Source organism: Microchirus variegatus, assembly GCF_963457635.1.
Source record: "Microchirus variegatus genome assembly, chromosome: 22".
Taxonomy (NCBI): domain Eukaryota; kingdom Metazoa; phylum Chordata; class Actinopteri; order Pleuronectiformes; family Soleidae; genus Microchirus; species Microchirus variegatus.
The window spans coordinates 2,533,694-2,559,536 of record NC_139823.1 but is presented as its reverse complement, the minus strand read 5'-3'; the positions used below and the strand labels follow the sequence as shown (position 1 = coordinate 2,559,536).

The 25,843-nt window shown below is 42.7% G+C and overlaps 1 protein-coding gene across 1 annotated transcript in view; it reads left to right on the top strand.

Moving 5' to 3' along the window:
* The window catches only part of myo16 (myosin XVI), a gene marked incomplete at its 3' end in the record, with an annotated part of 88,924 nt that extends 65,267 nt beyond the window's left edge, over nt 1-23,657 (top strand). The window contains exons 27-35 of the mRNA XM_083908496.1: nt 767-972; nt 8,809-8,911; nt 9,632-9,728; nt 9,828-10,095; nt 11,438-11,805; nt 11,914-13,173; nt 15,913-16,065; nt 16,730-16,815; nt 23,487-23,657. Coding sequence (XP_083764622.1) covers nt 767-972; nt 8,809-8,911; nt 9,632-9,728; nt 9,828-10,095; nt 11,438-11,805; nt 11,914-13,173; nt 15,913-16,065; nt 16,730-16,815; nt 23,487-23,657 — 2,712 coding nt within the window. The remainder of the gene's footprint in view (nt 1-766; nt 973-8,808; nt 8,912-9,631; nt 9,729-9,827; nt 10,096-11,437; nt 11,806-11,913; nt 13,174-15,912; nt 16,066-16,729; nt 16,816-23,486) is intronic.
* Nucleotides 23,658-25,843: the final 2,186 nt, after the last annotated feature.

The window sequence follows — 25,843 nt, the reverse complement described above, 5'->3', positions numbered from 1 at the left end:
CAGCCACAGTTCCCTCACTTTCCCAAATGTCCTCACTCCCTATGGGTTTCACATGTTTTGGTCCTCACAGAGATACCCACACAAGAACAAACACATGCTCACACACACACAAACACATGCATGCAGACAGGCTGACAATGGACCTGTCTGTCACATTCAGACTGGCTAACAATGACAACACATCTGGTCTCTGCAAACAAACGACATACGTGGCTCTTTGCACGTAGAGCAGGGGGAAATGAAATGCGATCACATGTCGCAGGTCACACCTCATGCATATATAGACAAATTCTAATGCCAGTTGTGAACTGACGTGCTCTGAGCTGTCCACTTGAGATCAGATATCACAAAAGGCTTGTTAATGCCAGGTATAAACATGGCCTGTTGTGACCTTGGATGTGGCATCTTTGAAATTAGGCTCCTTCACACTCATACATATCCATGAAAAGAGCAAAGAGCTCTTGGTGTCTCTCTCTAGAGGAAGAAAATACCTCCAAAAGTCAGACCACTTTGTCACAAACACAGCGTGATCTCGCTCCAATCACTGTGACCCACAAATCAAACCACGGCATTAAAAGGAAAAAGCTCTCCTTTCATTTGCAGTACTTACTGTACAAGAACAGTCACAGTGCCCCTGTAACATGAACACTAAATATAATAAATCAAAGAATATTCTTCATTCTGTTAGTCTTGTCTTTTATTCTGCATGTAAAATTACTGGTGAGTGCCTTCAGCTGTATCTCCTCTCATTTCCCCCCTTTTTCAGAATTCGCTGTCAGAGGTGATCAGCAAACTTCAAGCCAGCACTCCCCACTTTGTGGAGTGTGTGAGTCCCAACGCCAGCGGTCAGCCAGACAGTTTTGACAGCTTCCATGTGTCCACTCAGCTGCAGTACATTGGGGTGCGTGAGATGGTGCGCATGATCCGTTATGGATATCCTGTGCGCCTGTCCTTCCAAGGCTTCCTCAGCAGGTCAGTGCGATATCAGGTTGTGTAACTCGGAGTGCTGCAACTTTCATAACACATTCACTGAAGTTATTGTTCTCTATTTGCTGATTCATTCACCTAATGTGTGTCCAATCCAATTTCCCCTATCCCCAAATATGCATGTTTTTGGACTGTGGAAGGAAAAACCTGAGAAACACTTTTATACATCTCTGGGGAAAAGTTTAGGTTCAGTAAACAACCTCAAGTAACAGAGAAAGGGGTTAAGGGGTGAATTAAAACCAGAAAAATCATGTTGATTGTCATAAGCACAAACATTCCCTCTCACCTGATTGGCTGGGATAGAGTAGTGTGACTTGATCTGAGCCCATTTAGAGCCACGGCTGAGAATCAAAGAGAGTTGGATTAGAATCACTGACTACTCCTTTAACAAAGGATGACAAAGTGGTCAGGTGGTCATCCAAAAACCAAAAATATGAAAAGAAAAGAAATGTTGTCTCACCTGATCATAATCTTGAGCTGGTCTGAGATGAACTGGACAGAAGGCAAAAGTCAAACTAATGTATTTAATTTCATTCAGTGAGAACATTCTTAAATTCCTTATTTATAAATTCTCATGTCATTTCTTTGTTGTTGTATTTTTCTTTAATTTAAGAGACATTGGAAGATGTAATTATGTCTAATTTTATAACGGCGTCAAAGAAATAAAGATGTTATACGTCTGTAGACTGGTGTGGACACCAGACCGAATGGATATACAGGCATTTACTCTCTAGGTCAACACAGTCATGCACACTGACAGATTGGCATTGACAAGTCACAGTAACCTTCATTGTTAGAAGCACGCTGAAACCTTGAATGGCCTTTTTACAGTATTAAAGGAGTCCACTGTAGCAGATGAATGTCACTATCACATTTCCCATGTCAGCCTGACACTCATTACCGCATCAGTTGCGGTTAAGGTCACTATGTCCCACTCTTGAATGTTAGCTGTTAAAACCACCTGTTCTTAACTCTGTTCTTGGCTTTTCCCTTTCTTCTAGTCGATTCACTACTTCTCTACTTCACGAGCCATTTTTAGTGTGTCCCTCCTTTTTTTTGTTGCGATGCAGAGAGAATGATGTGTCGCTGTCGCATCACCTGTATATTGTTTCATGTTCTGTCCATCACTATTTCTCTCCCTGTTCTTCTGATTCTGAGAACCAGTGAAAAACTGAGAGGATTTAGCTAATAGCTCTCTATCTTTCTCTCTCTCTCCCATCCTGAGTTTGTCTCTCACCCCCCCGCTCTCTTTTTGAGGATAAAGGGATTAACACAAACATTCCTGCCAGATAATAAGAGAGGACAAAGCTGGTCACATGACCCCCTCCTCCTCCCAAAAAGTTTCCACTTCTCTGCTGTAAACATCATCAGGTCACACACACACACACACAAAATGAAACCGAATGAATCAAGTTCTGGTTGATTATTATAAATAATTCTTAACTTAATTTTGGTTTGTATGTACCAGAAAAAAAGAGTCATGACATTCTATTCATATTCAAGTGTCCGGTTATTTCTGTTTTCCCAAATGAGTTATTCATGATAAAGGAAATGTTCTTACCATACATGGTGTTTTCTTTCTGAAACATACACAAAGTGAAAGAGACACCTGGGTAATAGGTTTTTCATGAGGTCAAACATGAGCAGAGAATTGAATCTGGAGGTGTAGGCCCATGTTAAATAGTGCAGTGAATCCATTAGATTATGAAGATAACACTCATTGTTAAAGCTGTAATTGAAAGATTCCTGAGGCTTTTGTGAATGCTGTTTGTTAAGCCATATATTTGTCTGAGCATGTGTCTCGGTGAGTGACTTTCTTGTATTTTTTTAGGCAGCCATGTGTTGGGTGATAATCTCTCCGTTAGTAGCAAGTGTGACCAGCAGATAACTGAGCATTACAAGAGCCAGCTGGCTGCCAAAAAAGGGAAACTTAACCGTTGCTGGGCTGGCCATAAACCAGAGCATGTGAGGTCAAGAGTCTGTGTTTAGTTTTCCTGGATCTCGTCAGACATTCAGCAGGTTACAATGATTTTTATTGTAATATAACTCTTGTCTGAGATTCCAGGCTGGTTTCCAGACCTTCTGTTACGCATTATACCTATAGGTACTGCAGAACTCCAGATGTGCTTGAATCTGAAGCAAACACATGACGACTGAACAGTTCATTGTTATTGGATAGTAAAATATTCACAATGTGGGCTGGGAGAATTATAATTTTTACAAAACAAGAAGAAACTTGCTCCAGTTGGTGAAGTGGGTGGATACTTAAACTCCACCACCATGAGTGCCTCTTTGATGTTTTCCTCCATGGCAGCTGCCTCTGAAGTGGAGAGGAAGCAGAAATGACTCAGATGTGGACAAACAGGCAGTGTGGTTGTAGGGTGGTTACTCACTGATTCACAGTTTTCTACAGGTTGAAACTAGAAGAAACTAAGTCATCCTCTTGTTTTGCAGAGCCAGGATTGGTGTTCTGGTGTTTGGCTGGCAGGGGATCAAAGACTATTACTAAACTAGATATGGAAATGTAAGAAGTTAATGGATCAAGGCAACAGTGTGAGTCAAATCCTCTGATGCAAGTGACCGAGCACTAGGATCAGCACTCTGGACAGCAGTAAGGGACAGAGTCCTGTGTCTTAGGCTGTCCTCACAGGTCATTTTGTCACCCAAGATTACTACTAAATGAAAAATGTGCTGTAATGTATGTAGAAACACAATGTGGGCAGGATGTAGAACAGAACATTCCCTTCTGATCCCTGGGCAATTTAACTGAACACATGATTTGCTTTAGCAAGTTACTCAAAATAATATAACTCGACTGGCATTCAGTTTCATCGTCAAGAGAACTTAAAGTTCTCATATTATACCCTATTTCTAGTTTCTAAACTAGTTCCCTGGTGTCCTAATGAACATGTGACATGCTTTGGTCAAAATACCATAAGGACGAAGCACCACAGCAGTTCAATCACCCTGCCAAAACAGCCCTGTTCAGAACGCTCTGTTTAGTAGTATCTCTTTAAAAAATTAAAATAAAAAAAAACTTAAAGGGACACTGTGTAGTATTTATGGGTTTATATAACCCAAAATCCACTTTTTTATACATATTATGTGCTCCTGCATTGTCTAGTCGCTGTATAATAGTTTTTGTTTCATTTTCGTAGTGTTTCAAAAAGTCATGTAAAATAACATGACCGCGGGCCGCGGTTGCATAGCCACTGTTAGCAGCAAGACGCCATGTTTCTACCGGAGCCTGTAAGGACAAACGCGAGAGAACAAACAAGCGTCTCTTTACTTGTAGCGGAAGTCCCGCCTCCTCTCTCTCCGCTTCATCTTCTACGGCCGCGGTAGCTCCGCCCTCTCCCTCGCCTCACGAACCTCATCTGCTGACACGGAGAAAGACAACGAGGACGACATTTGACCAGCTGCGGATACCGTAGCACTCAGGGAAGGGAGGGGGTGAGCAGAGCAGCAGGTCTTTGTTGTAAATTTCAGCCTCTCCTCTAGATGGCACTATAAACTACTTATTTCCCCTTTAAGGGATAGGAAATTACATCAGCCACATAAGCTACTGGGAGCTAACAGCGGTTAGCATTTGGAAAAGTGATCATTTACAGGCTCTAGCAGGCACATTGCCGTCTTAAATAACATGTATCCACTGGACAGATAAATCCTCTGAGGCTGGAAGTTTGTGTAGGACTCTGTGCTGCACTGTGGAGCCAAGAATAGAACTTTTCGTGGACTTCCGTTTTTCGGATGCCTGTCTCGCCTGCAATCTCGCGAGTTTTACGGACAAAGTGGAGCTCCACGAGACAACAATTCCAGGAATTTAGCGCATTGTGACGTCCCAATGAGCGCAGAAGTCAACATTGCATGTTTTATCTCATGTACTTAGACTGAGGAGGACCACAAAAACATGAGTGAATCATCTTTTATCACAATTTGCCGAATGATAGGACCTCCAGAGTCCCAAATATAAGGTTTTAAATGATTAAAAAGTAGATTTTGCATCATATGGGACCTTTAAGCAACTCCAGTTTCCTTTATCCACACAGCAGCCACATCCCTATATTTTGTTTTGTTTCTATTTACTGACCATAAACAGCAAGCTTAACCCAGGTGACTGGACACATTACCCAAGACTACTTTTGAGTTAATGGAAGGACTATTTCTTCCAGTCTGTGCAGCCAACTAATATTACTGAGGCCAGCCTGTTGCCTGAACACACAGACATGAATTATTTACCTCCTCATAAAACAACAAACAAGCTGAAGCCTCAAAATGTGGTGTTGCCACTGGACTGGCAACTGTGATTTAATTACAGAATTTCAATTCATAATTCCGCTTTGTATCAAAAAATTATTTTACTACTTTTACTTGAATCAGTAATGCATTGCTCCCCATCACTGGTTTGTGTGCACACTGTTTGTGTTTGTAGTGTGTTATGGTCGTACAAATGGACCCTTTGTGCGTGTCTGTGTCTGAAGTGTGTCCCTTCTCTGCCGTTCATACATTAAGACCATGCTCAACTGAAGAGGCTGCCACTCACAAAGACACCAGTCAGCCCAGCCCAACTGCCATTCATGTCTTTCACTCTCTTCTCCTGCGCAGACACAACCGATGAATGAGAGCTGCTTGGGGGTGGGACTGCATTGCTTTCGTCAAAGGGCTCTTTCTCACTCCATTTTTCATTATTTCCTCATATGCTGCCCTCATATGAACCACCATTTTCCTTTTATTCTCCCATTCTGCCCATATTTTTTTTTCTTACTTCCACTGGCTTCATTTCAAGTCTTTATCTTTCCCTTTGCCTGTTTCTCGCATACATTCACACACACAAACTGTCTCAATTTCTTGTCCTTTTTACTCTTTCCATTTTGACAAAACAGGCCCTGGCCCTTGTCTAATCAAAGTGACAGGCCAATAAATCAGCCATCAATCTTGAGGTTGCTATATTCTTGTGAATACAAACACGCACGATTGTATGGAAAACACACTTGCACAGTGGAACCGTGCAGCCCAGTTCACGATGTTACAGCTGCCGCCTGAGGCGAATTTCATTACTGTCCTGGTAACCAGAATGATTTATGAGGAAATCTATTTTACTGTTGTTTTTATTTGTCTTTTATGATACACTGTGTGTTTTGTAGCCAGGTTTATTTGTTAGCAACGTGTAAGGTCAAATACTACCACTTATTCCTGTTAATCCCAGGCTTCCATGTGTGTGGCTTTCTTCACTTTTAGAAACAGGGTTAGACAGAGAAATTAGGACATGTTACAAATGCAGCTGGCGAGGTCATATTTCCTAAATAGCTACTATCAAATGGGTCCTCATTATCACCTTTCACCGTTAGATGAAGACACTCATTTGTAGGCTATTAAGTCACAAACAGAAGAATATCCATCAGCCTGGGGGGTGAATGTCCATGACCGAACAGAACCAATATGTCTTGAAGACGCTGCGACTAAAAGTTCATCAGATGGACAAGAGCAGCGTAACAGAGGAAGTGAGCGGTTGCATTTCTCGATTTCTTCTCCCATGGCTTTATCTCCAGTGACGTTCAATAACAGTGGTCACTGATGGCCATTTGGTCGCAGAGAAGTCTGTTAGTGCCCTGTAGCCTTCCACTTCAACCCTTATCGAAGGGGTTATTTCATTTCTTTGACTTCTCATGAAGCCCCCTTGGGTCTTGTAAAAGCAGTGGCCATCGATGGTTTTCATATCCTCATAGGGAAGGTCATGGGTTTACAGAGTTCCTTTGTGTTTTATGGGCTCAGGGGGACGGCCTGTTTTGTCTGCAGGGCTAGTATTACCATACAGAGAGAGGGTTAGAGAGAGTTCAGACAGACCCCACTCCTGCAAATAAAATATGTCCCACAATCACACGTGATCATTTACTCACCACTGGCAATACTGGTTGCTTATGCATCTTATCAGATGTATGACATCCTCACAGTTCATTGAGAACAGTAGAGTAAAGTATGTTTGGTCATGACATTGGTCATGATAGCTGTGCTGGCAATGTTTGAATAGATGTGAATGATATGTAATAGACAATTGCACTGTGTATAGATTACTGCATGGAAAAACTGCCATGTCTACATTTATTTTGCAGATAAAATAATGACAAATAGTAAAATGAGGACCTTTTCAATGCCAAGAAAGCAACAAGAGATTATATTATACAACAGGAATAATAATGGAATCCCAGAGCTCAAAGATGATATATAGCGTGATTTATTTTCTCTCAGGATTTACATATACACACATTTTTGCAGCAAGCTAGCTTCCAAAGTGCTGTACATTGGGAACAATTTAAAGTTCACCGTCTTGCCTGAGGATATTGTCCATAACGCTTGATGTGGAAAGTAAAAGCTGGGGATCAACAAGTCTACTACAGTTTTTACCATGTATTTTATTAGTCCACCGTTGCCCCAGTATAAAATAATCATTTTAAACTGTAACTTGCTTAGTTATACGCTTTCTTGTGTTCGTGAAATATTGTCAGTGATGTTTTCATCTTGTTCAGATGCCCTGTAGACAATGGGGGAAGGAATTTGTTAGCCTGTTATCCATCACAGGTGGTAATGCTTGAGTCAAAGCTGCACAGTGACACAGGATTACCAGATCCAGAGTGGCAATGTGGACAAGAGCAAATGGATGGGTTTGATAGAGACCAGGATATTTTACAAGTTGATAAGTTCATTAAGTTCATAATGTCTCAGTTCAATTATATTAAAGGGGACATATTATGCAAAAACAACTTTTTAATCATTTTAGCACTTATATTTGGGACACATATGAGTAGGTAAAGTGTGAAAAAATATGACTCATGTTTTTGTAGTCCGCCTCAAGTACAGGAGATATAACATGCGATGTTGACTTCAGCAGGGTATCTCATGTCAGACTGAAAAATTCCTGGAATTGTTGTCTTGCGGAGCGCCGCTTTGTCCCTAAAAAAATGTGAGAGTGCAGGCGAGGGCAACAGCATCCGAAAAGCGGAAGTCCACAAAGTGTTCTATTCTTGGCTGCACAGTGCAGCACAGAGTTCAAACTTCCAGCCTCAGAGGATTTATCTGTCCAGTGGATACATTTTATATATGACGGTAATGTACCAACTAGAGTCGGCAAGTGATGGCTTTTCCAAATGCTAACTGCTGTTAGCTGACGTAGTTTCCTGTGTCTCATTTGCATGTAAAGAGACAGGCACTCAAAATCGAGCTTTCTGAACAGGGCTGTTTTGCCAGGGTGATTGAACTGCTATGGTGCTTCATCATTAAGGTATTTTGACCAAAGCACGCCACAGACATGTTTATTAGGACGCCAGGGAACTAGGTTAACTTGTAGAAATAGGCTATAACATGACTCCTTTAACACTTACAAACTTTGTAGTGGTTTGCTAATGAGAAGGAAAGAATGTTTTGATTTTATTTCCCATCTTAAGCCTTTTTCTGTCACACTAATCCATTCATGGCTACATATTCAGAATTCAGACGATATATGCAAATGTCTTTAGTTAGAAATTTGTATCTCTATACTTTCTATCTGTGAATTCAGTATCAACGTAGCTCACTTTGCTTTTGTCCCCCCCCTCCAATCCCAGCACAAACAAACCACTGTCTCCATCCAGCTGACCATTCATTGCAACCGTTGCCCAGGGCAACTCCAATAGGAACAGATGCTGTTTGGCTGCTCTGCTGTATGACCCCCACTGACCTTTGAACCCATTGTTTCTGAAAAGGGCGGTGTCGCCTTGTCTCGTCTAAATTGTTTCAATTTGGTGCTGCAGCTTTAATGTTCTCAGTTTTTTTATTTGTGTGTTTCAGATATAAAGACCTTGTGGTCCCAACTTTGGGGGACAAGAAAAAATTGTCACCAGAGGAGAAATGCCGCTCAGTTCTGCAGCAGTCCAAACTCCAGGGATGGCAGGTAGATGTGTATGTGTGTGTATTTGTGGTAGTTTGTGCGTGTCATGTGTCTTTTTCGGCCTCCCATCAATAACAAAAGATTTGCCAAATTACTTAATCCCTGACCCTCCATTTGAAAGATCCCATGGAATCTTTGACAGCCCATTCCAGCTGTCCCACCTCATCATAATTCTTTCCACGCAAACACACACACAGGCCAGCATGGATCCCTCAGTCCCCCCCCCTCTCTGTCTTGTCTGCCAGACTGCTGTTGTGTCTGAGTGTGCGACCCTCCAGGTCACATCAGCTGCTGCCTTGCACACGCATACACTCTCTTCTACAATGCCCTAAAGCCACCTTTTAATACAGCTCTCCTCTACACACACACACACATCACTCCAACAAGTAGCATGTGTTGGATTGAATAGTGTCTGTCTGTGGAAGTATGTCACCCCCACAGTGCCGTGCATCTGGTGAAGAGTGACCTCTGTCATTCCCCAAAGTCCCCCCAAGTTGAGGAAGTGAATGTGGTGTTAACATACAAACCCCAACCCATGCCCAGACTATCGAGCCACCAATTGCCCCATTGCTTCTCTTCCATCTCGCACACTCTTCTGAGATTTCCCACAGAATGCAGTCTCACAGGGTCTGCTGGCCACTCCCAAAGGCAGATGATGAAGGCAATGTTGTGTGTTACAGTACCTTTGTGTAAATATATGACTAATTACTTCATCATGTGTAGATGGGCAGTAGTAAAGTGTTCCTGAGATACTGGCAGGCAGACCAGCTCAACGACCGCTGCTACCAGCTTCATCAAAAGATCATCACCTGCCAGAGAGGTAATTATACCAAAATATGTTTTGTTTTTTTTAATTGCCCCCTTTCCTTCTCTGACATACTTGTCTGCCTCTTGTCTTGATCTCCCCATCGCATCACAGTGGTGCGTGGCTGGCTGGCCAGACAGCGGGTTTATCGCAGGCTGTCATTGCAGCAAAAAGAGGAGTGCAACGTCCAACATTTCCTGCAGGGGGCAGAGGACATGGGGCTACGGACTTATGACCAGTTGGTCATCCAAAATGCGTCGGATATTGCACGAGAGAGCGACCGTTTGCGCAGTAACTACAATCGAAACACTCTCAGCAGCAGTCCACCGCTTGGTGAGAGGCCTGAGCCAGTGGGTAAAGAGGAGGATCATCCTGTCAGGAGGTAAATTAGCTGTAAACACTTTCATATCGCACATGCCTTCATGCAGATATGCGAAGGTGCCTGGATAGAATATTCAACTCGACATTTAATAAAGACATTATAGATATTAAAATTAGCCTGGATCCGCACATATATTCAGATTAATTTCAACCCTAATTTCATGAAAATCCTTTCAGTAGTTTTTGCGTAATCCTGCTTAAAGATAGACAGACAAACAAGCAAAAAAAATAACCTCCTTGGTGGAGGTAATAATTCATAGTAATAAATGTGATTGACTTATTGATGTTAGCATTATTTAGCCTGCTAAGTAATCAATCTGTGGTTCCTGTCATTCACAGGATTTATGACTGTGTGAAGGAAACTTTTGCCATATTGCGTGTATACTGCATGTTGTGCCTCTGACAGTGTGGTGTCCCTGTGCCGTGTAGGCTTTTAATTGTAAGTTTCTTGATGGATAGGTGGATAACAATCAGCGTTATCAGATTGTATTAGTATTGTGTTTCACCTATGGAAAGCTATCCTTATCGCCATCTTACCTCGTTCTTATATAACAAGTGTGGGGGAAATTGAACCACAGTGGAGGATTGGGTAAGACGGGAAACAAAACAGGTAGCAAGCAGCGCTTTAGATAAGGTGCTAAATAAATTAAATCACTTTCCTGGTTTTTGAAAAAAAATGTGGCATTGTTTACCTTACTACCTAAATTGTTACCTATTTATTTCAGCACTAATGAGCCTTGAAATATGTACATGTGATATATTGTCCTTGTAATATGTAAATTCAACATCTGCTCCTGGGATATAGTGTATAGGTTTGCTGGCAGGCCTCTAACGAGAGCAAGAGTGTCGGTGGGCAGACAAGGAGAGGTGTCATAGTTGCTAATGTATAGAGGGGATTAAAATGCACATAAACATTTCTGCATAAATCTGCATAAATGCATAGAGTCACCCAAACTCTGCTAATTTTCAGCAAGATTTTAAGATTCCCCCTCCCCCATCACCCACACACATGGTTGGACAATCCCCACAACACCCCTTTGCAATCATGGAACCAACAGATGGCACACTCAGATTAGTGGAGGAAATATCAAACTGGATATGTTGTCAAATTACTGCCAACAGATTAGATTTGAAGCATAATCCCTTTGGTCTTTATCCCCCAATTGGCCTCCTTAGCTCACATTGAGTTTGACTATACTAATGATATTAATCAGAGAAATAATTGCATGGAAAATTGTTCCCTTCAGCTTTGTCCTCTTTTTATGGAAAGAAGATATGAAATAGTTAATGGTCATACACAACAAAATAACACTAATTATTGTAATCTTTGTACCCATTTGTAGGGTTGTGGAGAAAAGTGGTAAAGTCCATGAGGGCAGTCGAGTTATTCGCCACTATCGGTCCAGCTCAGTACCTATTCCCATCGTCATGGAGACAATGACCTATTCCTCTGCCAGTCCACCCATCAAACCAGCGTTTCAACAGGTAGCTCATACCAGTGAGGATGGAGCAGGCGGGGGAAGTCTTTCATCTCCTCGGAAGCAACCACCTCCCAAACCTAAGCGGGACCCCAACACCCGCCTGAGTGCATCATATGAAGCAGTTAGTGCTGGATTGGTGATGGCAACTAAAGAGAGCCCCACTCCAGAGGGCCACGGTTCACCAGCTGGAAGCCCCCCTAAGTCCCAGCTGTCCCCCACAGACCCTGCAGGTATGTCTCATCTACTGGGCTTTAGGGGAAATAACAGATGGTGTTTTTATTGCTTCAGTGCTTTTGCTTTTTCTTCCTATTTATTTCTTGTGTTTCAAATATCCTCAGCTTTGTCGAAGCCCCGCCCCCACAGTGATGACTACACCACCATGAGGAAGGTTCCACCACCCAAACCAAAGCGCAGTCCCAACACTAAACTGACAGGCTCGTACGAGGAGATCAATGCCCTAGCACCCCACCTCAATCAGCTGCGTTCCGCTGATGTAAAGCTGGCTTTGTTTTCCCGTGCAGGGGGATTTGGAGGGTTTGGTGGTTTGATGCAGAGAGCAGCCTCCATTGACACTCCACAAGGGGTAGCATTGAGCCTGTACCAGGGCCATGACGACGAGGATGTGTATATAGAGATGTTGGGCTCCCAGCCACGGGCTCGGAGTCTCCAGGAACCACCTGATAGTCCAGACTTGGCTGCTGATTCAGAAGCTGTCTATGAGGAGATGAAATATTTCCCTTCTGAAGATGGTGGACCTCCTGCCTCTGTGGTTACCAAGGCAGCAAAACTGGAGGCTTTAGGCTTGAGCTTGGTAGGATTAGGGACATCTCCTCCACAGAATGGAGAGACCAAACGGTTGGCAGCAGGGGTTTCTGCTTCCATGGACATCGCTCATTCACAGAGCACCATGTCCACCAGCAGAGCTCCTAAAGCTCAGCATGGCAAAGATGGCAGCTGTGACATCCCTGCTCCCTTTCCCAACTTGCTCCCTCATCGCCCGCCTCTCCTGGTGTTTCCTCCTTCCCCTGTCACCTGCTCCCCTGCTTCAGATGAGTCACCCCTCACTCCTCTAGAGGTTAAAAAGCTGCCAGTGTTTGAGACGAACCTGAACTACGCTACTGGTCCAGACAGCCCCCTGTCCCCACAGTATGCCCGCCAGAGGGCTGACTCCTCCCCTAGCCTCACTGTCCTTATGCCAGACAAGAAGTCTACACCTCCACTCACCCCTCCACCTCCACCTCCTCCTCCCAGCGCCCCACCTCCTCCCTACAGACCTCCTTCCCACTTCCCTTTCCCACCTGAAGCTAACTTCCTGGCTCTGACACGAGCAGCATCTGTCACAGGGAGCTCGGACTCCCCCAAAACCTCCTCACAAAGGGCAGGTGTGGAACCGCTGGGGAAACCACCTCCTTACTCCCCAGTGAAGATGTCTCGCCCTGAGCCTCGAAGAGCACACTCATGCTCCTCCTCTCCGCTGCTGTTTAACCCAGCCAATGGCAGACCACTGACCAGCCCCCTGGATGAACTCAACACTCTCTTCAGCTCTGGACGAAGCCTGTTAAGGAAGTCCACATCTGGCCGGAAGATGAGAGATGGAGGTCTGTCAGTAATGCTCATGCATGCATGCATACATACTGAGTCACACACAACCATAACACTTACACAGAGACATTTAAACATTTCTAGAGTGTAAACTGAGCTTTAATCCTTGATTTTTCTCCTCAACATTGTTTTCTACTTAAATGATTTAATGGTCGACAAACAGTTGTGTTTTTTTGCGTGAAACCAAGCCAAAGCACTGATATGTGAATCTGATGTGAATTTGGTCATGGATTCATTTTATGTTGTATCTACTGCAATGTCTTTACGACCAAAGTCTCTGTCTGGACATGATTTATTGGGCACTGGGTGATTACTTTCTGTACCACAGGAGTGGTGTAGGGCTGTACTGTAGGTAAGTAATAAACCCTTGTTTGTGTGTGCGTCTCTGTGACACACAAGCTATCACATGACCTTAAATGCACCAGCGTCCAAAAGCCTTGCTCATAAATCGTCTTCCGTTTGTCGGAAATGCCTCACATTAATGCAGGCGTTGTAACCAGCTACCCTGTTTGGTCCACTGGAGGCAGCCCATTCGTTACATCCTTCTGTGCTGTGCCCTTTGGTTGCTTCTAGCGTGTTAGCAAATGAGCAAGCAGATGAAGCCTACTTAGCATCACACTGCACTCTATGATCTGGCTGTGTTATCGCTCTGTGCAAAACATGCCGAGCACACACACACTCTCTCTCTCTGACACTGATGCAAAGGTTGACCTTTACAAAAGGGGGGCAAACTTATGTGTCTCATATGATAAATTAAGTTGGTGCCTCTTCAGGTCACAGGGTTCAAACCTTCAAGAAATTACTTACCTGTTGTATTTATATTTATGAAAGAGAATTTCCAACTGAAGTGCTGAAAAAGCAGTGGCCCCTCAGAGAAGGTAGAAACTGTGTTGTTCCGTCCTAAGCCTCTGTTTCCTTGAAGTGTATTAGTTGTGGCTAGGTTAATAATACATGAGCAGCAGCATGATGAGGACAAGCATTAAATATTTAACACTCACTCATGTTCTGTAGAAGGGAGGGTGACTGGCCGGTAGCGGCAAACGGGACATCCTGGACAATTATCTAGTAGACAAGTTAGAAAAATTACAAACGAGTGAAAGTGTCAGCTACAGTTGTAAGTAATCAGTCATGTTCCCTCAGTGGCTTGTTGTTGCTGTGGAGCTGCATAACTTGTATAAGACCCACTTGTGTCATACGTCTATAATTGTAGCAAGTTCAAAGGGCAGGTAGCTGAACTCCTTATAAGCGACTGTGTGAAAGCAAGTGCACACGCTGACGAATTTACCTAACATGACTTCTTGCACTTGACTCTTGTGCACCTGGACCTGCGCAGGGAAATGTGCTGGCGTCATGGAAAGAGTTTGTGTGACAGTGGAACCTGGTGCTTGGGTATTTTGAGTGGGCAAAGCAACAGCGGTCTGCTTAGATCAGAGCGCAGAGGGATGCCGATGGGCTTAACAGGATGGCCCACTTCCGCTCCCCCTCGGTTGTTAAATGACTGAATGTGATACCTGATACTGTGGGAGTGGCCAGGGGTTACAGTTGCTATCCCAGACATCTCTGTGAAGAGCAGCTGCCACTCCTTCCTCCTCCTTCCTTTCCTCATCCACGGGGAATGAGAAAACCACAGGAATGCCAGAGGAAGAGGGCAGGTGGTCCTGACAGGGCAGGCTTCAGGAAATCACTGTCATGAGGTATCTCATGCCTCATTGGCGACAGACGAAATTCACTAAATTTAATTGTCCGGGCTCTGCCTCATTATAGTAATCATTGTGCAAATCCAAATAGTCACTGTGCTTCATCCTTTTGCAAGCATGCAACCTTCACCAGGACTCTCTGTGTCGCTGTGTCTCTACCTGGCCTTTTGTCCCTCACAAACACACACCTACCATGCTGGACCTATAGTAGAGTTTGCTATGTTTATATTTAGATATCTTGTGACCATGGGGGAACCAGGAGGCACACATTCTCCATGTGGGACAGCAGCTGACGAATTCCCATTCACACTCCCACACATACTGTATGTAACCATGCACAGTCAATTACTCATTCAGTGTGGTAGCATGTGAGCCATGAGGTGCAGCAACAGGGCAGAAGCAGGTCATGTGGAGTCACCTTCCCACCACACAGAGCTAAATGAATACTTAAAAGGTCGATGTACATGAAGGGGAAAAATTAGTTAGTTAAAACTGTAGTACATAACGTTTAATCATAAGCAAATGTGTGTAAGAATCAAACCAAGACGGTGTTTCTCAGTCTAGCAGTATTTAGATCATGTGTCGGCCGGTGATATTGATTCACTCACTTGTTTTATTTCAAGACAGATGGAGGCAACATCGCCATTGTGCTAGTAAAGTGAGCAGGCTGCAGAAAACTGAACTGAAACTAACTGAAAACCTAGTTGTCCTGCGCTGGTCCTGTATACTCACAAACACTACCTCAATCAGGTCTGATAGTATTGCTTGGCATTTCCATATGAACACAGCAAATAGATTATATTAAATTGTTTCTGTTTATGAAGACCAAACAGAGGTAGAATAGCCACATATCATAAATAGAATAACATGTCAGCAACCACAAAAATCACCATAACAACAAGTTGTGTTCCTTCGATGTTTTAAGGACTTACTACCACACTCTCATGATGTCATTCATGACGGAGTCTAATGTCAGGTGTCTCACTGTAAATAGAAAGCACTGACACGTATGTTTTCTTATTGCTTTTTTCCACCCAGGATTCAATTCTAATATCAATCTGCCAGGGAGGGAAGAATGTGGCTCCGCCCCGACTTCACCATCTCTGCCGCTACAGGACAAAAACGCCAACAACCACACCCCTCACTGCCCAATTCCCAACCCCGTAGAGAACGGCAACCAGATCTCCAACGGTAACAGCCCCAAGTTGCACGTTTTGATTAAAATCACAGTTTTTAATGGTGATTACCTTTTTATTGTCTAAGTGAAATGAAGCAGACAATGCACCCCTTCTTTCTTGATAAAGATGAAGAGCCACAGATATTGTGGTGCGAAATGGTTGAGCGCTTACCAGCTACAGCTGTGCTGACACTGTGTCACGTTGATACACTGTGTACAATGTAGAAGAAACTGATACAGTTAAGTAATATAGTTTGAAGATCACACAAGTGCAAGTCCATTCAAGAGGCTAACACCACTGACTCGGGGTGTGACAATGTCATTTACCAGACTAATCTGCTTACTCTCCTTTTACCCTTTAGCTCAGGTCACACTAGAGTGACATAATGACTTCTGGAATAAAAGGGGAGAAGGGGTTACCAAGAAAAACTGTGTATGATAAAGAAATATTGTGAGAAATATCTAAGAGGCGCAACAGATTTTATAAAAGAGAACCAGCTTCTTCAGCTACAGTCAAAGAGTAAATGCTTGAGATTGTCAGCCAGTATGTTTTCTTTTACATTTCCCTCTGCACAGAAGTCATATTGCCTGTGAGGTGTCCTTCAGTCTGTACCTGCCTGTGTGTGGGAGGACTTCCAATGCAATGCCTTCTTAACATGCTTTTGATATTGTGTTCAGGGTCACTGGAAGAAGAGAGTCACAGCAAGTCAAACTCCTCCAGCGCCGCCTCTTTACACAGACACATGGACAGCCATCATACTCAGGTGAACATATAATGATAGGCACTTGGTGTGTGTCAAAAATCTTTTGTGTCTTTTTTTTTTCTTTTTACTGTAGCTTTAATTTTCTGAGTGAGTGGCATGTACATATACATGCTTACACACTTATACCACCACACACACAAACATGAGTATATGAACAGCACATCTATATCAGGACTGCATTTTGTTTTGGGTTTCTTGACATTTAGGATGGAGCAGAAAGTGGCCTCCATTGAATAACACGTATCACTCATGACATGTGAGCTTTCTCTGGCTTTGTAGACAGGAGTACAGTTACAGGCTTGAATTTACACACACACACAAACACACACACACATAGGATTGCGCGTCTGTCTTTTTAAGGACTCTCACTTACTTCCATTCATTTGGATAGCCTAAACAAAGCCTTAGCCCTAACCTTAACCTTAACCAGTTCCTCAGAAATGAGGTCCATTCCATGTCTCTGTGAGGACTACTGGTCCAGACAAGGTCATTGTTTATTTTGGTAAAGGTCCTCAGAGGTTCAAACCACAAGAACCACTCACAGACGCACACATATCAGCATTATATAGAATTTATAAAAATGGAAACTAACAACCAATTAATCAATACACACTTGCACACAGCAATACACACAACACACACATTCACTTCATACAAACAAAGGCTGTAACCATAAGAATTAAAAAACAAAAGAAGATGAGGACAACTATTGTCAAATTGTAGATCCCTTTGCAGAAATGAAGACAAAAGACTTAAGCAGCTCGATCACACTAACAAGACGGTTGCAGCCTACATGACGTCCACAGGGAGAGCATGTTATGACTGGCAGATAGAAAGCTCTTATGACTCGTATGCTCTCTTTTGATCTGCTTTCTTTTTGAAGTGAAAAAAGATCCACCCTTGCCCATGTGATAAATAGAAAGCAGAATAATACAAGCCCCTGAAAACACCCTCAATTCACTCTATAAATCCACTCCTCAATAGTTTATGTGCTACTGCGTCTCGTATTTTAGGATGCAGCCATCTCCCCGAGTTTCCACATGGAAACTAATCAAGATTCATCACAGTGTGCATCAGTCAGTGGTTGAGTTTCACTATCAGCGGTGCATTAAACTCAAGAATCAGCAAAGTACGGAGTGTCCCACTTGGGGAGTGGCTCAGGACACATCATTTGTAAGACACTGCCACAAGAGATGCGAAGGCACACGGTGTACAAAGAGCTCAGGTTGATGAAATGTTGAGCTCCTGCTTCCTCAGCAGGAGCGGGCTCCACTAATGCATCTATTTGAAGTGTAGTCTATGTGTGTGTACAAATGAAGCCCATTCCAGCAAGTGATTTGATATTTAAATTGTCTTTTTTTTTTTCTTTCCAGAAAATGTGAACTCTTTGGCCTCTCTCTTGTGTCTGAGTGTTGTTTTTACTCCCTCCTTTATCTTGCAGAGGGGACATCTCAACTTTTCTCCGTTTGGTGCGGGGGCTGCCCTCTAAAACAGCGAGGTGGGGGGTGGGGTGGGGTGGGGAAATGAGGGTTTACTGGAAGCCCTGTTGGCATGTAGAGATTTGGTGAGTGTGGGTCATGCATCGCCGCTCTCCTCCCTTAATCAATCAAATTAATGGCAGTGTTTTTCATAGACCCAGTGTGGGATCGTGACAATCATGATCTTCAAATGTCCTCAAAGACAGAGTTAGAGTAAAGTTTGGAGTTATCGTCCATTTCCAAGTCTTTTTGTGACCTGGAAACCATACCTTTTATGTAGACTTGAAACCTGTTTATAAAGACTTTGTCATGATTTGTCGCAGTAGACTGGAGGATGAATTCAAAAATCATCCATTTTATGTTTGACACAAATTTGTGAATTTTTGATTGGAAGCATGGGTCTATGGAAGAAAAAAAAAACCTTTTGCAGTTCATCATCTCAGCTTTACCTCCAGCTCATGTTCACCGTGCTCGTTGCCCTTTGTCACAGTCAAGGACAAAGAGGTCGATCATAGAGTCAGTGACACATATACACACCCCCACAACCCCTTTTTTATCCCTTGTTTCTGAAAATAAAAATTGCAGCTCTTGGACTCAGACACTCTGCATCACACAATCCCTGCCAAAACTGAAGGCATCCCTGATAACACTGTAATCACATTGCTGCTTCTCCTGTGGAAAATAATAGAAAATCTATAGTCAGTGTCGCTCTGTGCAGCGTATTGGGAAAGAAAATGTCAGCTACTGTATCACAGATCAAGTCAGATCGAATCACGCTGACTTGATCTGTGTTGATGATTGTTTGGTTATGGCATTATGTTTTCAGGTAATCTGGCCATTATTCCCATTCTTCTTATGAGCACCATATCTCAAGAACACCTCTATGGAATCCTTACAAATTTGGCACAAATGTTAACTGCTCAAAAAACAGCTCAGATTTAAAAGATCGCCGTGGCCTTACAAAACGTCTATTTGACCTGTTGAACATTAAAATCCCTTCAAGTCAACATGCTCATATGATATTAGGGCTGAACAATTATATCATATGAGTATGGGAAATGTGTGATCTGAAAATGCCAGTCAGCAAGGGAATATAACTGATATTATTATTATTGGCAGATGTTATTGCATCTTCAGAGGAGCATGCAAAACCAAAAACATGTGGGTTTCAAACCTTGAGTTCGTCTGTTCAACAAAGCGGAGCTGCAGTTTTTACAGTTGCTTATTCATCTGTATTTTTCCGTTGCTTAATCCATCACGCGGACCATTTTTTAAACCTTTCTCACCCTCTTTTTCCAGCATCGTTGTTGTCACGGGTGATGCATCTAAACAAGATTTAGGCAGAGTTTTCTCTTGAGCGTTATTCTGATTTCTCCGACGCTATTAGGTAGAGCTACTGTTGCCTTTTGTTTTTATCATAGTTACACATGAAACATGGATAGAGATGCTTTCATCTTGGATCTTTGCTTCAGTAATTTGGTGTGCTTTTTTCAACAGGTTCATTATCATTTGTTCGTTCAAGAGAAGGGAGCACATTTGACCCTGAAAACCTTTCAAAAGACTGGAACAAATTATGTTCCTGTATTTGTGTATGCAGCATTAATAGATCTAATTGGATACATTAAAAAAAGGAAAGGATGTAGGAAGCAGTGGGTGCTGGAGTAATTCAGTTAGAAATTAACGGAGTGGGCTGTTTTGAGTTTTTTCTGTAGTTAGTAGTCAATAGCAAAGAGCTAGCTAAATGCTTACATGATGCCTCTTCAAAGTTGAAGCATCAGTTGGAGAAACATTATGTCACATGTCTACTACATGTTAGGGAAAAGGTGAACCTGAGATTCTCTGAATTCAGCGACCTTTGCTGCCATGCCACTTTCTCTGAAAAACCCCTTTCCCATCCAGTGAAATTTCCAGGAAAGAGCTCCCAAATAGGCCATCAGTGACCACAGACATCTCTTTATCTCTGCAATTCTTCTTTTTGTCCCCTGGACTCGGCCTCTTCTGTGATTCAACAATAGAGCTAGAATTCTAGAAATTCACCTTATCTAGTGACCCTTTGTTGTAACTGTGTTCATAGGTTCTTCCTAAGGCTGAACAATGAACCGAAATTATATCGATTTTCAAATCGCAGGAGGCGTGTTATTTGTTAAAGCCATGTGTGTGAAAATGTCCTTTTAGATTCATTATTGTATTGATGTATACACATCTTATTCTACAGACTGAAGATATATATTTGTTTCTTATATATAATATGTTTCTCAAATGAAAATGAGTAAAAATCACCAATTGATGGAATCTGTTGATGAGAGGAAACAAAGGCGTTCTATTTACCGTGTAATGTATACAGTTTTGGGTCCATACACAGTAGCTTGTATTGGTCTTTTGCAGTAGGGTTATGTGTGTGAGTGCATTTTTATGTAGAGAGGATTTTGAGGACACGGTTGCACTCTGTGACCTTAGGGAGCCCAGTCTGTGAGTGACAGTTTGGAATGACCACTCGTCATCCTACATTATCATATGATTACCATAACATTACTTACCCATTAACATGCACATTTGAATTTGGATTGGCTCTCAACCGCTCGCAACGCAATTTCAAAGGTTGCTCAATGGTCCAGTCAGGTTTAGGCTACTTGGTGAAAATGAGTGCAGCATTTAAAATAACTCATATCAGTTTTGATTGATGAGATAGATGATTGTGTGTCTGCATTCGATGGGAGTGTGTTGTCAGGCCCAATGAGAGTTTCAGTCAACAACCAAACCCTGAAAACAATCATCTCGGAGTAGACGACTGCACATAGTATGTGATTGGCAAGCACAACACCTTTATACGGTCAGTAAAGTAATCCCATTCCAAAGAAGAATGAGGCTTTTGTGTCTCTGTCGACTGAACCCAAGTTGTGATATTTTTGTACTGAAATTGTCATTTTCTTTTGGAAAATAGAATTGTGTGGGCGTGTATGGGTGTGTGTGTGTGTGTGTGTGCAAGTCATGTACTGCAGAAGGACATGGTGTTTCAACTGTTCCAGTAGCTGGTGTTCCTGGCTGGCGCCAGTGCAGAGAATAGCCTGGCAGGGAGGTGTAAATTATGGATTAGGTTGTTGACTATTGTGCTTGTGCAAGCAGTCAATCTGTGAGCGTGTGTATGTGAACTAAATGTGCAAAATGCATGGAAATGTTACATTATACTGTATTTACTGCTGATTTAGGTCACTGCTATTCCATTAAATATTAAAAGGGCAGCATGGGGCAAAGCCACAGTATTAAACCTTTTTTTTGTGTATGTTCAGCAGTTTTTTTCCTCTGTTCCTGTTGAAAGACCAAAAGACTAACAAATATTATGTATAGAACCAGTCTGACATATTTGACCTTTCTGTTTCAAATATTTTAAACACAGTATTCGTCCGCAGAGAGTTACATACGAGGATGATGTGGTCCTTATGTACTGATGATCAGTGTGTAGACTGGAGTTCATTATCACTCACGAATGTCTCACTCTGCACCATAAGTGTAACAATCTGCAATAGGGCTGCAACAAATAATTGACGGATCAATTTTTAATCAATATTTTGATAATCATTTATTCAGTTTGAATGTTGTGAGTCTTATTTTTCTGCCTAAATGTGGTAAATAGTGTCTGGTTTCTTGACGCCACATCACAAAGAAACCGAAACAGAATAACGTCGATTTGTGGACAAAAGTATCAAACACCGATCAAATTTTTCAACATTTCCTGACATTTTATGGACCTATTTTCGAGTAAGTAATTGAGAGATTGATTGATTATTAGCTACAGCCCTGATCTGTAAATAAACCTATATATATATATAATATATACACTATATATATAGGTTTAGTCTGTCAAGCCATTTTTCATGGTTAACAACTTCAGTGGGCTCATTAGAGCTGAGTGTCACAGGCAGGTTAAGTCAGAGACACCGAGTCACAATTTTTCATTTTGGTGTTTTCATGGGATTTGTTGACAGTAGGAAACGTATGAATCCCAGTAACGTATTGCCAGTCCTGTCCTTTAAATCTCATCTGTGAGCATGAAGGAAGAGTTTTTCTCTCAGCAGACCATCAGCTGCCACCATTATGATCTCCAGTTCCTAATCCGATCTCGATCATCAGGGCCCCATCCTGTCGCTGGTATTACTGACTGAGGGAGATTGGAATTTCTTTCTGATTGATTTGCGAGGGTATTGACTGGCAAATGATTGATCATGTGCTCCATGCAGACCATTGTGCGTGCGCGCGCGCTCTTGTGAATTTGACCCGAGTGTCTTTGAGAGAGCAGGAGAGCCACTCAGAGGTGCTCACTGCTCAGGGTTCCCAACTGTAATTCACAAGATCTCCTTCCAGCTGATGTGCACTCAGTGGGCTCCAGAGATAGAATATGGAAATGAGGTGCAGTTAGAGCTGTCAGTCAAGGACGGGACCCCCCCCCCCCCCCAAATGCTTCCTGTTGTATCTACGGTCTCATGAGATGGGTCCTCGGCAGCTCCAGATTCATCTCCGTGTTGTTCATTAGGATGATTCATGAGAAAAACTGACCCGCTTTAAGGAGAGGAAATTCATCCCACTGATCACAAGCTCTTTCACCATGATGGATCAGACAGAGATGTCATGTTCTTCTTCTTCTTCTTCTTCAGTCGGTGGTAATCTCTAATGGAGAGGAGATTAGAGTGTGATACTTTAAGTTCACGGTGTCAGAATTAGTTGTTGTTTTTGTTTAACCACTGTTAGTCATTCATACTCTCTTCGTCGCTCCCGTCATAGCTTGGTCATTTCACCTTGTTGTCATTTTAGCGTTTTGTCATCTGCTTCGCTGCACATTCAGAAACACGTCCTAACTAGGGCTGGGTATTGATTAAAGATGTTGGACTGATTTTTATCTAGACTTTGATACAGATTCCCAAGCAATATTGTTTTCAATACCAATCTATTTTCGCAATCGAATAAAAAATTAAAAAAAAAAATACACTTCTGCTCTCATATTTAAATCCCGTATGAATATTGGCTCGCTGATGCTGACGAGATTGTGAATATTAAGAATATTTATTCGAGTTTAATACTCAGTCCAAAGTTCAGTCGATACCTTAAAAGTACTGAATCACGATACCCAGCCCTTTTCCTAATTCAGCATGTGATTTGAACGTCCTCTAATCCTCTCCCCGTCCTCCTCCTCTTCTTCAGGTGTTCCAGCGCTTACGTCTCTCCAACGGGAATGAAAGCACCACCCTGGGAGAGATCCTGCGATGGCGGCGTGCGCAGTGTGAGGGGCGCGGTGAGTGGAAGCACCGTCCACCTCAGTCTCCACCCTTGCCCCCCACACTGCTCTGGACCAACAGGAAAGCCTCTCCATAGCAGAGGCTGTGTGAAGCAGCCACATGTATTGACCCTGAATTTACTCTCTCTCTTCAACCCTACTCGCACATGCTCTTTACACTTTTTCGGGGGGGTTTGTGGACCAAGTTAACCTGAATACCCAAAGGCCTGGGTTGAAGCTCCAAGCCCCAAAGCGTGAGCTGAGTCCCTGGGCTGAACGTCCTGCCTCTCTGCTTGACCTCGACTGTGGAAAAATGCCCCCAACCTTTATCATACGAGCGCAGCACTGTGTGACATTGCCGGGTGTTATCGTTGAAAAGTGAGTGGGAAGCGCACAGAGATTCACAGGGAGATTGGGGTTTATTTTGTGATCAAGATCAAATATTTTACTAACAAAAATAATGCAGATGTTATTATTTATCTCAGGTCTGATGAGATAATAAAGAATCTATGATGTCCACTGATGGATTAATGAGCAGCATTTTCATGGTAGTCAGATATGAAATGGCCCTTTTGGTTTGTCTGTATCTGAGTCTATCATGAACGATGCACTGCTGCACAGGAAGGATCTTCACCCCCTGAAAACATGGTGCTGATTTTACTTGACATGCTGTCCTGTGAAGTTCTCATGAGTGCTTGTGTGTGTGTGTGTGTGTGAGCACCGTGAGTCTCAGACCTCTCTGAAGTTTACAAGTCCACTCCACCTTCAGTGTTCAAGCACCAGAGCACAGAATGAGAAACGGGACCTTTTCAGGTACACGGCCTCACTTAGCCTATCATGTTGTGGGCTCTAAGTGCTACTACAGCCCTGGCAATGTGGAAACCAGGGGTCAGGGTAACCTCAGTACTATCCCAAGGTGCACTTCTTTTCCCCACTGTTACCACCAGCCTTCGAGGAACAAACCCCTCTGGCCAAAATGCAAACTACTGCACTTAACCTTACTATGAGAAGGCGATCCAACAAAATAACCTACTTTGGTTCAAAGGATAAAGCTGAAATAACAAAAACTTAAGCCGCAAGGTATATAGTTCATGTTGTGAACATGACACTCTGTGCCAAAGTGACGCATCTTATGGAATATATGTCTGAAATAACAAGTATAGTTGTAAAAATCTGATGTGTACAGTCGTCCTCAAATACTCATATGTACAGAATGACCAAATCAAAGCTGTTCAGTGGTTAAAAGGATCTAAAGGAAATGGACAAAAATAAAAGAGGGGACAAAAAACAGCAACCAGTCCTCACTAGAAAGTAGAATCTTAACTCTTATTGTGTCTCATCAACGTCTGATGTGTCGGGTGTTGCTCTGTGCAGAGCTCAGGAACTCACGCGCAGATGAACTCAATTATTGTACAGAGTCGTCCATCTTTGGTGAGTCCTCACCTCCATGTCCTCTCTTCACCTCCTCTCCATACTCGACCCCAACAAACTGACCCCCATCTTTGACCCCCCCCTCTCCCCGACACCTTCCTAATGGATTAAACCGGCTCTACGGGTGTTTCCATGGTTACTGCTATGTAAATTGTGACTCGTGGCGTACGTTGTAGCTTTTACTATGACAGAAAAAGCACAGTTTGAATTGAAAGACACAGAAGAGATTAGATCACGCCGTCTATAATGGTGAGATGTAAGAATGTCATGGGTTCGATGCAATGACTACAATGACTAAGGTAAAGAGAAGAGGTTTATTTTAAAATGTGAATATCTTTTTTTTTTTCTGAATGATTGTCTATGGCTATGAAATTCTTTATACTATTATATTTAATATTATTTGTTTCCCCCCCCCCTGCCCTTGAGCCTGTTGTTCTGTTCCTTTCAATGCAAGGCAGATGTTTTCATAATGGATGTTTTATTGCACAGTATTTTCCGTGTTTTATCGTTGTTGACTTCTGTAATGGGCTGGGCATGGCTCAACAAGGTGTTTGATAACTTGGCGATCAGCCTGAATTGATAGAGCCACAAAGTATCAATAGCTGGAATGGATTTCTCATTCCCACTGATCACCCGCAATGTGTCTGATTGATTCAGCCTTACAAATTAGCAGCGCCTTCACCGGATCGATCGTCTGCTGCTGTCGATGTGTGAAGGTGCACAGATATTCAAGAGGAGTTAGAGGCCACTGATATTTCACTACAGAGACGGTGAATCAGCTGAGCTGCATTTTCCAGACTGACTGGCTCTGATTGACAGATTTTTTTTTTTTTTTTTTTTTCACTGCCTGTGC